Here is a 12542-nt window from a genome sequence, read left to right on the forward strand (position 1 = left end):
TCCCTGTGATTCCTGCATACTTTAACATCATTCATCAATAACAAAGAAAATTGTCACCATGTATTGGAAGTAGACAACTATATATAAAGACATTTTAACATTTCGAAATCAACAAATTTAATTCATCGATCTTGCATTCTGGTTCCTCTAGAATAGATAAACTTAAGAAATTATGACTATTTCATGTTATCCTAATTATACATAACCTTTAGCAACCACAATTTTTTTTTTACAAAAGATGCGACAACGTATCAAGCAAGGAAACTGATATTCAACATTCCGAAAGTCTAAATCCACATCCGCTACTGAAAGACTACCAAGTCAACTGAATACAGAGTTCAAGAATTCTTCTGAGGAATTTTCATCATGACCTGGAGGAAAACAAAAATATACTTTCTGCAGTGTAGTTTTCAATACATTGTGGCTTTAGCAAAGTTTCAAAATTTAAGTAGTTGAATTAAAAGATCAGAATCTTACCGTCTTCACCTCCTGGTACAGTGACATGCCATATTCACCACTGTAAGAAACAGAAAATGTGTACAAAATGTGCCCTATGCAAAAGATCCAAGTTAATTCAAGCTTTAAAGGGCTTTCAACTCACAGTTCTCGACCTAATCCGGATAATTTGAATCCTCCAAATGGTGCTTGCGGTGTAACAAAGTTATATAGGTTCACCCTGAAACAAGGTAGTTATTGTAAAATATGTTTCTGTTGTATATTTGTTCTATTCCCATACATACAATTCAGAAAAGGAGTCCCAGTTCTCCAAAATGTGCTTTTAATGTACATAACAGTGTTGAATATCAAGTTAATTGTGTAAAATACTTCTCTGATTTTCCACTTATCTAGAGCTGTGTAAGCAGATGACCCCAAGAAGCTGATTGTATCTAAATTATGTCTTATCATTATATTACGTATTTGTATGTATTTTGATAATTGTACTTGATATGTACTCATAGCACGAGTGATGCAGTGTTGTTGAACAAACTAGCCTTCATAGATTCCAACTGCTTGAAAACCAAAGTGCTGCAAAAAGTGTAAATTCAGCAAACATTGGAATCAGTTACATAAAGGTCACCATGTTCTATTCTACCTTTTACATACAAAATTCGCATCGCCTCAGTATTAATGATCTATAGTACATACCAGTAACTGCATCACCAGCAGATGATTGACAGGTCAAATACTGAATACAGATGATTGACAGGTCTAATACTGAATACAGATGATTGACAGGTCTAATACTGAATACAGCCACTGATACAACTGCATTAACTACGACGTGTCATCAGAACGAGTTAAAACTCACCAAATCATCGTGTAGTAGAAATAGGATTGCGAATCTGTTAGTATTAGCGCCTTCTGTTCATAGTCTTAATGCTCAGTACGAACCTATATAGTAGCTACAGAAATTTTCTTGGAGAATGAAATAATTGTACAACACAACGCAGTCTTACGACTTCTTGAGTCTTTTAAATAAACCCGAGTCTCTCACTTTCTAATTTTTTGTAGTTTTATAAGAAAATACTCGTTATGTATCGTACCAAACTGTTCCCGCCCGAATGCCCTGTGTAAACATCATGGCGTTGTCAATACTCTTGGTAAAAATGGCGGCACCAAGTCCGTATTGAGTGGCATTCGCGCGTTCTATGGCTTCGTCCAGAGTTTTAAACTTGAAGATCTGCTGGACAGGACCAAAAATCTACAAAAGAAAGATATTATAACTGCCGTCCATCAAACGATGCGTCCAATACAAAATGATGGACCTCATATCTGTTAATTTTGTGTCATCTCTTTGATTGTGATTAAAATAAACACTATACATCTTTGAAAAAAACATTAAGTTCATCATTAACAACCTCCTCTTTGGCAATTCTCATGTTGTCTGTCACTTCGGAGAAAACGGTTGGTTTTATGAAATATCCATCACCTCCGACTGCAGCGCCACCGCTCTCAAGCTTAGCACCATCTTTCTTCCCCGACTCAATCATCTCCAAGATCTTCTTGTACTGTTCCTCGTCTACCTGAAATAGATAGCTAAATCTTCAATGTTGGTACTAAGAAGCATTCAAAGGTCTTCCTGAAATCGATAGCTAAATCTTCTCAGAAAAATAAAAAGGTCCTCTGTACAAAACCACTAAGTATTATCATATTAGACAACCAAATACAAATACTTATTTTCCCTTTTTCCCATCTTGAACATTTTCCCTGTACCTGTGGACCCTGTGTTGTTTTAAGATCAAACGGATCGCCCGTCTTTAACAACCTCTTCTCTGCCATTTCACGACTTTTGGCTACAAACTGATCGTATATCTTTTCGTGCACAAACGTTCTACTTCCGGCGATACAGCACTGCCCGGCATTTTCCATCACACCTTCGTGAGCAAATCTGACAGCCTCGTCAACTATATGTGGAGATAAATGTATAGAATTAAGCAATCTTTAATTTGATTTTCGCTTTTGGTCAATACACGACATGTACTACAGAATGCGATGTCATTTTTCGTTCTACACGTTATCCTCATCAATACATGTATGTATTTACAAATTTGCTGAAGTAATACATACGATCAGCATCATCCATTATGACGTTGGGGCTTTTCCCGCCGAGTTCCAGAGAAGTTCGTTTGATGTTAGCTACACCAGCCGCTTGGAGAATGAGCTTACCAACCTGCAGAATTCATCATGCTGATTTTAAAATTATTAGATTCAACCCAAGTTATCTCAAGTTTTGGATTGCGTATGAAAAGTTTGCATCTATAGAAATTGTCTCACACATAAAACTTTAGATGTTTGATGACAGAAGGAGATAGGCAAACTTTCAATAATATACTTTTTATCAGATAATGTCAGATATTATCTAATTTTTAGACTCCATCTTCGCTAGTTGAGAGTTTCTGGTCATAAACTAATATCATCACAACGGCGGGCTATCCATTGCAGACTGTAGTGTACAAGAAAACAATTGGCTATCGAAGATAATACAATTGTATATATTTCATTTCCAGAGTTGATCCTAGAAATTGTATGCAATTTTTATAAATTTTGTTGCCCTAAACCCGACAACAGTCAGTTTGATCACCCCAACCCTACCACTCCCTCTACACTTTACATGCATCACATGGATTCCCTTACCTAAATGATTATATCAACAAGTTTTCATGTTTTGAAATTGGGAATTCTAAATCCTTCAGCATAACCTTCTGCGACAGCCTGGATCACCCACTTTAACTTTACTTATAAGCTAAAGCCAATTGGAAAGGTCTGAAAGGTGTAGGTGGTTTTTATATATTACGCTTATGGATATTTTTTCTAACGTCTCCTCATACGTTGCACTGTTACATCTGTTTTCGTCTGTACTGTAATGATTACCTGTTTTTCTACCTGGTGTGTTTTATTTTACATTTAGTGATGCGTGGTTCACTGTTGTACCTTTATTTGCTCAGAGAAAAACGCAATCGAGCATTTCTCTAAGGATTCCATCATAGCCTAGATAAAGTTAATATCAATTGGGTTTGTGTTTTTTATTGTTTGATAACATCTTTATGTTAGATACACATACATGTACCTAATCGTGTAAATGTATAGTTATTTTATTTCAATACACCAAAAGAACAGGCTTATCTCCTGACGATTCACAAAGTCAATAACCGGGGTCACCACCATAAACATCGATGCACGATTTACAACAAACTTTTATTGATGGAATCAAACTGTTTAAAAAAAAGTTGAATGTTGTTCTAAATTTCAACCAGTACCTGACCCAGTTCATGACCCAGTTCAACGTCAAAGTAGATTTGGACGGATACGTAGACGATGTTTCATTTAATCTCAAAGATACTCAGTGGATGACAAATCATGGGAAACAAAAGCCCCAAGTCATTACAATAACTCTGTTGTCTACGAAAGTCAAGAACAACTCGTTCAGCATCGTGCCCTGCATTGTCCTGTAACAATGTGGTTTGTCGTCTGCATTTCTGGATAAAGAGCAACATTAATTGCTGTTTACTTTCGTGCCTGTACTGAGTTCTGATAATGATCCCCAAAGGGAGTTCACCCATGATATGAGTTGTATCTCTCCCCCAAACCTCCACCAAAAGACTGACGTAAAACGCACACATCTCTGACGTATACTACAAATGTGAGGTACACCCTTAAAATGACGATCGCTGCTGTGTAGATGGAAAGGAAGATTCATCTGTGAATAAAATGTGTGGCAAATACTGTCCTCTAAAGTGCAAAAGTTGTCTTTCTGCAGCAGTCTGTGGCGAATCACTCAGCATTTTGAAAGGATGTGATATTCCCGCAATCTGTTACAAACGGTTCTTTCACTTATTGCTTTCATAGTTCAGTCCCGGAATGGCTCTGTGTAACCCTAAGACTGAAAATGATTTGGTTGGTGAACAAACCAAATAAAATTGTCCTGTCGAAGGGTCGTACCAAGCGTAAACAATCTTCGTGCTTCCAAACTAACAGAAGCATGTTCAGAATTATCTTATCTTGCTCTGATGCACTCCAAACTGTTCTGGAACCCTGATTTGGACCATCCCACTTCCATCACGTCAATGACGCGAGGAACAGTAGATACTTTAAGGCGGGACATCACGACTCGTCAAAAATTAATCAAATATGATTGTTCTTCCGAGATTTGAAAGGCTACATAAAATTTATGCTTTAGTTTCTAGTAATTAACTCAAAACCGCAACAAATTGATTGAGATTATGGCAAAAACACAAGATGGTCGCTTAAGTGTCAAAATTCTGTGTAATATCACAAGGTATAATTTGATATTGTAAACATCAATACAATAGCTATTGTAGCAAAATGGCAGTGTTTCATTTGTAAGGCTGTTCATTTCATCTCAAATACTATATGTGCACTTTACTTTTTTCCATGAGTATACACCTCTTAGATATTTGAGGTAAAATCTAATAAAAGTCCGTGCTGTATTATTTTGTCAAATCGACTTTCATTAAATAAATTTTTATCTTGTCACGCAATTTCGTATTTATACTGAATGCACATGTTCGAAATTTTAGAATTGTGTACAGATGAAGATATACATAAAAATCAGAAGACGATTCAGATTTACAATATTCCACAACATACATGACTAGGAAGAAGGAGATAATACCAATGAAGTTATGTAACAATATGAAACATGAAAAATCAATATATGCACCCAGGGGTGCATAATCCGAGTTGCATGGGATACATTGTAAAGTCAGGAATGATGTGGCATATTTATAATTGTGAAGAACTAATTTCAGTTTTAAACTTTTGAAGTTACTGTCCAGAAACCATATTTGTCTGAAGTTTTCAATCTAATTTTGGTCACTGTGACCTTGACATTTGACCTTTGTTCTCCAAAATCAATAGGGGCCGCCTTGCTTTGCTGGTATCCAACAATATAACCAAGTTTCATTTGATTCAAATTAAAAAAAATTCAAGTTATTCTCCAGAAACTAATTTTTTTTTGGAATTTTAAATCTATTTTCGGTCACTGTGACCTTGACCTTTGACCCATTTTCTCCAAAATCAATAGGGGTCTTCTTTACCTGGTACATAACAATATCTTGAAGTATCATATGATTCGGATTTAAACTTTCTGAGTTATCATCCGGAAACCAAATATTTCTGAAATTTTCATTCTATATTCGGTCACTGTGACCTAAACCTTTGGTCTTTTTTCTCCAAAATGAATAGGGGTCTTCCTTACCTGGTACCCAACAATATATCAAAGTTTCATTTGAATCAGATTTAAACTTTCTGAGTTATCATCCGGAAACCAAATTTTTCTGAAATTTTCATTCTATATTCGGTCACTGTGACCTTTGACCTTTTTTCTCCAAAATTAATAGGGGTCTTCCTTACCTGGTACCCAACAACATATCAAAGTTTCATTTGATTAGATTGTAAACTTTTCGAGTTATCATCCGGAAACCAATTGTTGACGCCCAACCGCCCGCCCGTATCACCAAACCAATAGCCGAGTTCAACTTCGTTGCAACTCTGCTCAATATCATCTATATACTGCGTAGTTTCAGCGTATTATTGGCATCTTCTCAAGTAAATATATTTACGATCCAGTTTCAAACTACGAACTATCAGAAATAAACCAAACCTCGGTAGATCCTGTGAAGGCGACTTTGTCCACATCCGGATGCGCTGTCAGAGCCGCACCAGCCGTGGGTCCGTAACCAGGAACAACGTTGACAACACCAGGAGGAAATCCAGCCTCTTTACATAGTGCCGCCAAATGTAGTGCTGACAGAGGAGTCTGTTCGGCCGGTTTTACTACTATAGTACAACCACAGGCCAGGGCGGGACCCACCTTCCACGTGAACATCGACGCAGGGTAGTTCCACTGCAATAAATCTCGTATAGTCACTCAGCAAATCAATTAGCTAGTAATAAACAACTAAATAAATCTCGTGAGGTCAACAAATCAATTAACTAGTAACAAACTACTAAATAAATCTCGTGAGGTCAACAAATCAATTAACTAGTAACAAACTACTAAATAAATCTCGTGAGGTCAACAAATCAATTAACTAGTAACAAACTACTAAATAAATCTCCCGAGGTCAACAAATCAATTAACTAGTAATAAACAACTAAATAAATCTCGTGAGGTCAACAAATCAATTAACTAGTAACAAACTACTAAATAAATCTCGTGAGGTCAACAAATCAATTAACTAGTAATAAACAACTAAATAAATCTCGTGAGGTCAACAAATCAATTAACTAGTAACAAACTACTAAATAAATCTCGTGAGGTCAACAAATCAATTTATTTAACTAGTAATTAAATAATAAACCGATAGATCTAGCATACATGCACTAAAATAAACCGTTGTCCTTATATGTTACGTGTACATACTGGAATAATCTGTCCACACACACCCACAGGTTCGTGTCGCGTGTAGCAAAAATAGTCTCCATCTGAAACGAAACATTTTCAATTTTTGTTAACTGTGTCAATGTCCCTGACAGAATGCAAATGAAACAGAATCTTTTTTTTTAAATTGGTAGACTTTCCCTCATTCTCCAATACCAGAGTCCTATAACTTTCGGCGGATGGTAAACCACATACATAACATTTATATATTTGTTGCATGATTGTGAGGGAGATATGAAGATTTATTCAACGAAGAAAAAAACCATATTCTCCGAGGGTAATGCCCAAAGGGAATATTATTTGTCTTGGATGAATAAAGCTTCATATCACCCGAACATCCTTGCAATGAATTGTTTATTACACCGAAATAAAACAAGACTATAGAAATACAATTGAAATTGTGAAGACCGCTCATTTATGTGTAGCTGATCTAACCCGGACAAAAGCACTGCACTTTCAACGTATCAGAATGTACAAGTAACGAAATAAAGCGATTTGATAATCATTAATTATATTTCCTTTCTCCCTGAATGCTCATTGCTTACACGGTTCGTGATGAAATTTATAAGAAATTCGTGTATAAAAAATCATTCTGCCTCTTACAGAGTACAAGGACTCGTGACGTCAGAAAAATCACGGTTTACCTTGAATTTTTACTGCTTTATAGAGAGTAGAGGAGGTTCCCCGAGCTATGTTGTACACGAGTCCCTAGACACATCAATGGCATTTGTAGGCACAATCACGCGATTTGCTCAACGAATGGTATTTCAATAATAGAAGTGTATATGAGGTATGATATACGTTTTAAGCCTCATTTTTCTCACACTTACCCACAGGAATGGTTTTGCCGCCGACTTTATCTGCCAACCCCGCGTAATAACGCAGAATCCCTGCAGACCACACGGTTTCGCCGTAAGCCTGTAAAAATGGCTTCCCCATCTCTAGTGTGATTATACTCTACAATGAGATCCAGAAACAAGAGAGGTACCTTAGACAAGATCGTAACCAGTAATGAACAGTGATATAACATATAACAACGAAAACTACATATCTGCTTAATTTATCCAATTTCCCTTATATTTTTATGTACAGTAGTTAGAGAAAAATCTAAAATGTGTATGATATTCTACCCCAATCAACTTTGCGTCTCTTTCAAACAGCTCAGCGAGTTTGTACAGAAGTCGACCTCTCTGACTGGCGTCCATCCGTCTCCATGGTGACCCTAATTTGAAAGCTTCCTTGGCAGCAGCCACGGCCTTGTCTATGTCCTCCTACGAACGTCAAGGTCATTACACAGTAAGAATAAGTCACTAATTAAATGAAGACTGCTTTAATGTTTGTTTTTATTTTTGTTCTGACCTTATCGCCCTCGGACACATCACAAAACTTTTTCCCTGTTGCTGGATTTATGGTGGGAAAATTTCTGCCGCTCACGGAATCCACAAATTCATCGTTGATGAATATCTACCAGAAAAAGGAAAAAAAAACATGTTTTCAGAATTCGGTATTTAGATATAGGACATTGATTTTCCTTTAGATAGAGAGCTTGTTCTTTCTGTGTAACATTTTATATTATTATACTTTCATGTAAAATACTCGAATCTGATTGGTCGAGAAGCATTTGAAAAAACATTGTTAACCTCTGAGAACAGAAAGTACGCGCTCCAGGGTGATAGTATCTAGCAACGGGTAACAGTACTTGACAACGGGTGATATTATAAAACATTATCACTTGCATCAAATTTATGCGCGTACGGTTCGCCGTAGATTGTTAGACGACGTCGTTTGAGCGTTTGTAATAAACACGAATACCCGCATCAATATAAGAAATATCGCATGACAGTGATTGATCAAATGTCAACAGATGTAAGTCTTTCTGCTTTGTTGTTTATATAACATTCAGTATAATAAAACAAATATTGCATGTAGTTGAGGGTAACCTTGAAAATTTTCAATGTTACCCTCAACTACATGCAATATTTATATAAGCTTCTCTAAGCTACAATATGCTGATGAGTCTATCCAGAGAAGTCTTTTCTCCCGTATCATTTAGTCGCATGTACTACTGTTGACAAGCTGTGACACTGTTATCAGATTTTGTGTTTTCTAATGACGGTTAAGAACTGAATGTTATACTTCTATACCTATTTTACCAACCAAAGAAATCAGAAAGAATTGCAATCGCTGCGCCACGCTGCGTCTTTATATAAGTTTTACTATTTGATTTCAACATCATGATACATTGATTTTCATCACATTTCAGGGGAGGATCTAGGATTTAGTGTTAGTGGGAAGGGAAGCGAACTAAAGACGCTCTACCGTTGGTCACGTGTGAAGCCTTGCTAGGTTATTAGCAATATATATGTAAATTACAGAGGACCCTGGAACAAGAGTCCTGGATCTGATGGCTTGCATTATATTGAATTTATAAATATTTTATCTGCAGTTTGGTATCTTTTTGAATTGGTATCTATTGAACGCGAGCTTCCAATTGAGAGATACAAAGTAGGATCAGAAATAGAAATGTAAACATTTCACATCAATGGCGAAATCCGCGACGGTCGTTTACCCAGTCTGAATTTTGAAAGTCTCGGTGTTTCATGAGAAAATCATTATTAAAGCACTTCAGATTAACATTTCGATATTATTCAAACATGACCTTTTTGAAATATCCAAATCACTCAATATTAATTTTGTTGTTGAACGTTAGGGTATGTCAATACATAACACATGATCAACGCCACATTGAGATTATAACGTTACAATCCGCGATGCAATGGTTATTGCAATGTTGTTGATGCTAACAGAAGGGGACAAATAATCATAAAAGATATGAAACATTTAGAGCTTTGAATGAATGATAAAGGAATTATTGACCTTGTCTTGTAGTATGAAAACCTGAAGATAACGAATATTGATCAACCTCACAACTCCTACAAAGGGAAGAGCAAACACAGACACCTGGAAATACCAGACGTGGGATTGGGTGCCTAGGAGGAGTAAGCATCCCCTGTCGGACGGTTTTAAAAAAGTAAAACAACACATAACTTCATCTTTAATCACTTAAAATCGACTAAGTAGTGCACACTAGCTGTAAACAAATATGGCCGAACAAGTATCGTTTCGTAAGTCCTACTTTGATTATTCAGTCATATGATACAACAATTATTAACATTTTCTTAATTCTAAATTATGTACTAGAAATATGATTAAAATTTCTATAAAAAAGAAACCTTTCATATACGCATCCTGTGAGATGCAATGGGAAAATGTTATTGCATTAATGTTAATGGAGCTTAGTCGGGACCCGATCCTCGGTAGCTGCCAATTTCTCTTTAGTTTACGAAATGATTTGTTTATTATAGATTAGGACTGGAATATACATACATACATACATATATATATATATCATCATTTTCTTGATCAATACGATGCTTTATCTTCCCTTAAAGCTGTATGACCCGATTTTCATGTATTATTTTTGTACATAATTACTTTAAAGCAGATTAATTTCTTTATAAAGTTATTAACTTCCCCTTAATTACATGCTTGAAAACATCTGCATGTAAAAGAAAACAGTAACAATATCATTTAGAAATTAAATATAGTGGGTACATGTAATAGACGTCTATAAATAGACCCACGCGCGTCAGGAGAATCCCAACATGATGTATTAACTCATATGCAACTGTCTAGTTTTCAGGCTTAATGAGCGTAAAACAACGAATTACTAAGAAGTATTTGATATTTCTATTTCTATTAAACTTATGGTACGGTACTGTTATAACAAAATACACAGCTTTACACAGATAAGACCACCGATGATCTGAAAGTTTGAACTGGTCACGTGACTGTCACTTGAAATGGCAGAGTGACGCGGTTATTTGTAAACATCGATTTAAAATCAAATAATTTGGGTTAAAACAGGTGAAATAATTTATGATATGTCGTACAGCCTCATAACTACATACGTGTTATGATTTAATAACGGTTTTACGAGATGGAAAAAAATATTGTAATTCGGACCATACAGCTTTAAAGTACACTATTTACTTCATCCTCTGGGCTTGATAAATATTGTACTTCTCAGGTTCCAAAGATAACTAAAGGCACGACATTTGACGTTAAAAATGTCAGTAGTAATATGATATTGACCTGGATATAATGAAAAGACTAAAAATGTTTTTGAATGGAATGGTTTCTGTCCCCTAGAGCTACGCTTCTTTTGTAAATAGAGTACACCCAAATGACATTCAGTATCAAATCTGTCCTAACAAATAGAATATCTGTTTAGATTTATATATATAATTATATATATATATATATATATATATATATATATATATATATATATATATATATATATATAAAGGTTTAATTCTAGTTTCTTCGAACAAGTCAATACAGTTAATTCAACAAAAGATATAGTCACCGAAATTCATAATGACGACCATTTTGACAAATTCGTGGGCGTTTTTATTTTATTTGTTCGAACGAACGAAAACCTAATTTCTTTAAACGAAGAACTTACATTCTGTATTTAACAGGTTAACGCTATTTGGTACCGCTTGCAGGGCGGCGACCACGAGTTACCTGCCCCTATACAATGAGTTAATTGCCCCTGTATTTCATCTGTTAAGTTGTACTTAAAATAGGCTAACTCTTGCGCAAAAAAAGATAGAAAATATCAAATATGGGAAAGCGGGACGATAGACCAAACATATCTACGAAGAGACCGTTGGTGCCGGATATATCTCTGTCTTTAGTAGTGTCCGCGAGGTATATTAATTTATAAAACATGAGATATTAGTACCATATTGCCCGGGAATCAAAAATTTTTTGCAAGATCGGTAAGTATATTCAATATAGGCTAAACAAGCACAAGGCCAGGGCACGTGGTAAGTCATTCCGCAGCGCAGGAATGACCAAAACTAGCCTACTACGGTACCATTTACAGAAATTACCAAAAAAAAAAGACAAAAATTACCGAGAGAGGAGCTAAAATGACCTCAGTAATACATGACATCTACTATCATATTCACATTAAAAATTTTGGTCCCTCCTTTGACGACTTCAATAATTTTTAATTTCGGTCATATCTTTGGTATTTTCTGTGAACGTTTGTAATTTCGGACATTATATGTAACAATCCTACTATTCATTCCACAATGAAGGCCAGTGGGCCTAGATTTTTAATTTGATACACGTATAAACTTAACACTGCGCAAGTTACGTCACGGAATGCAGTATAGGGGAGGAGAAAATATTTGGCTGGACCAGGAGTCGAACCTAGGATCCCTGCATTACTAGTCAGGTGCTCTAACCACTGAGCTATCCAGGTCGATATCCACGGTCCGTGTAGCCCTAACTACTAAATTCCTCCCTTTAATTTGTTTTTGCCGTCGAAGACACACAACCCAGATTCATTTCACCCCTGGCAGGACGAGTAGTCACGGCACCAACTGGTAAAATCTTGCACAGAGGTCCCTAGGTTCAATTCCCGATCCAGCCACAAATTTTCTCCGTGTATGTCTATCTGAGACTGAGTTGGAAAATTACGGTATCTTCATAGTGACAAACTAATGAAAATATTGATCAAATTCGACTGGTCAAGGACTGTTAATATAAATAAATTTGA

The 12542-nt window shown here is 35.9% G+C and overlaps 1 protein-coding gene and 1 long non-coding RNA gene across 2 annotated transcripts in view; one reads left to right on the top strand and one right to left on the bottom strand.

The window, feature by feature from the left end:
* Positions 1-45: 45 nt before the first annotated feature.
* The window catches only part of LOC125652318 (aldehyde dehydrogenase 1A1-like), a 26649-nt gene continuing 14152 nt past the window's right edge, over positions 46-12542 (bottom strand). Inside the window, exons 2-13 of the mRNA XM_048881409.2 lie at positions 8264-8368; positions 8035-8175; positions 7735-7861; positions 6887-6948; positions 6125-6367; positions 2569-2671; positions 2215-2405; positions 1860-2024; positions 1545-1702; positions 602-676; positions 478-517; positions 46-371 (exon numbers count right to left, since the gene is read on the bottom strand). Coding sequence (XP_048737366.1) covers positions 339-371; positions 478-517; positions 602-676; positions 1545-1702; positions 1860-2024; positions 2215-2405; positions 2569-2671; positions 6125-6367; positions 6887-6948; positions 7735-7861; positions 8035-8175; positions 8264-8368 — 1443 coding nt within the window. The 3' untranslated portion in view covers positions 46-338. The remainder of the gene's footprint in view (positions 372-477; positions 518-601; positions 677-1544; positions 1703-1859; positions 2025-2214; positions 2406-2568; positions 2672-6124; positions 6368-6886; positions 6949-7734; positions 7862-8034; positions 8176-8263; positions 8369-12542) is intronic.
* The window catches only part of LOC130054798 (uncharacterized), a 3740-nt gene continuing 2632 nt past the window's right edge, over positions 11435-12542 (top strand). Inside the window, exon 1 of the long non-coding RNA XR_008803140.1 lies at positions 11435-12542. This exon is cut by the window's right edge and continues 304 nt beyond it. This is a non-coding gene — a long non-coding RNA (uncharacterized LOC130054798).

Source organism: Ostrea edulis, chromosome 5 (assembly GCF_947568905.1).
Source record: "Ostrea edulis chromosome 5, xbOstEdul1.1, whole genome shotgun sequence".
NCBI classification, from domain to species: Eukaryota; Metazoa; Mollusca; class Bivalvia; order Ostreida; family Ostreidae; genus Ostrea; species Ostrea edulis.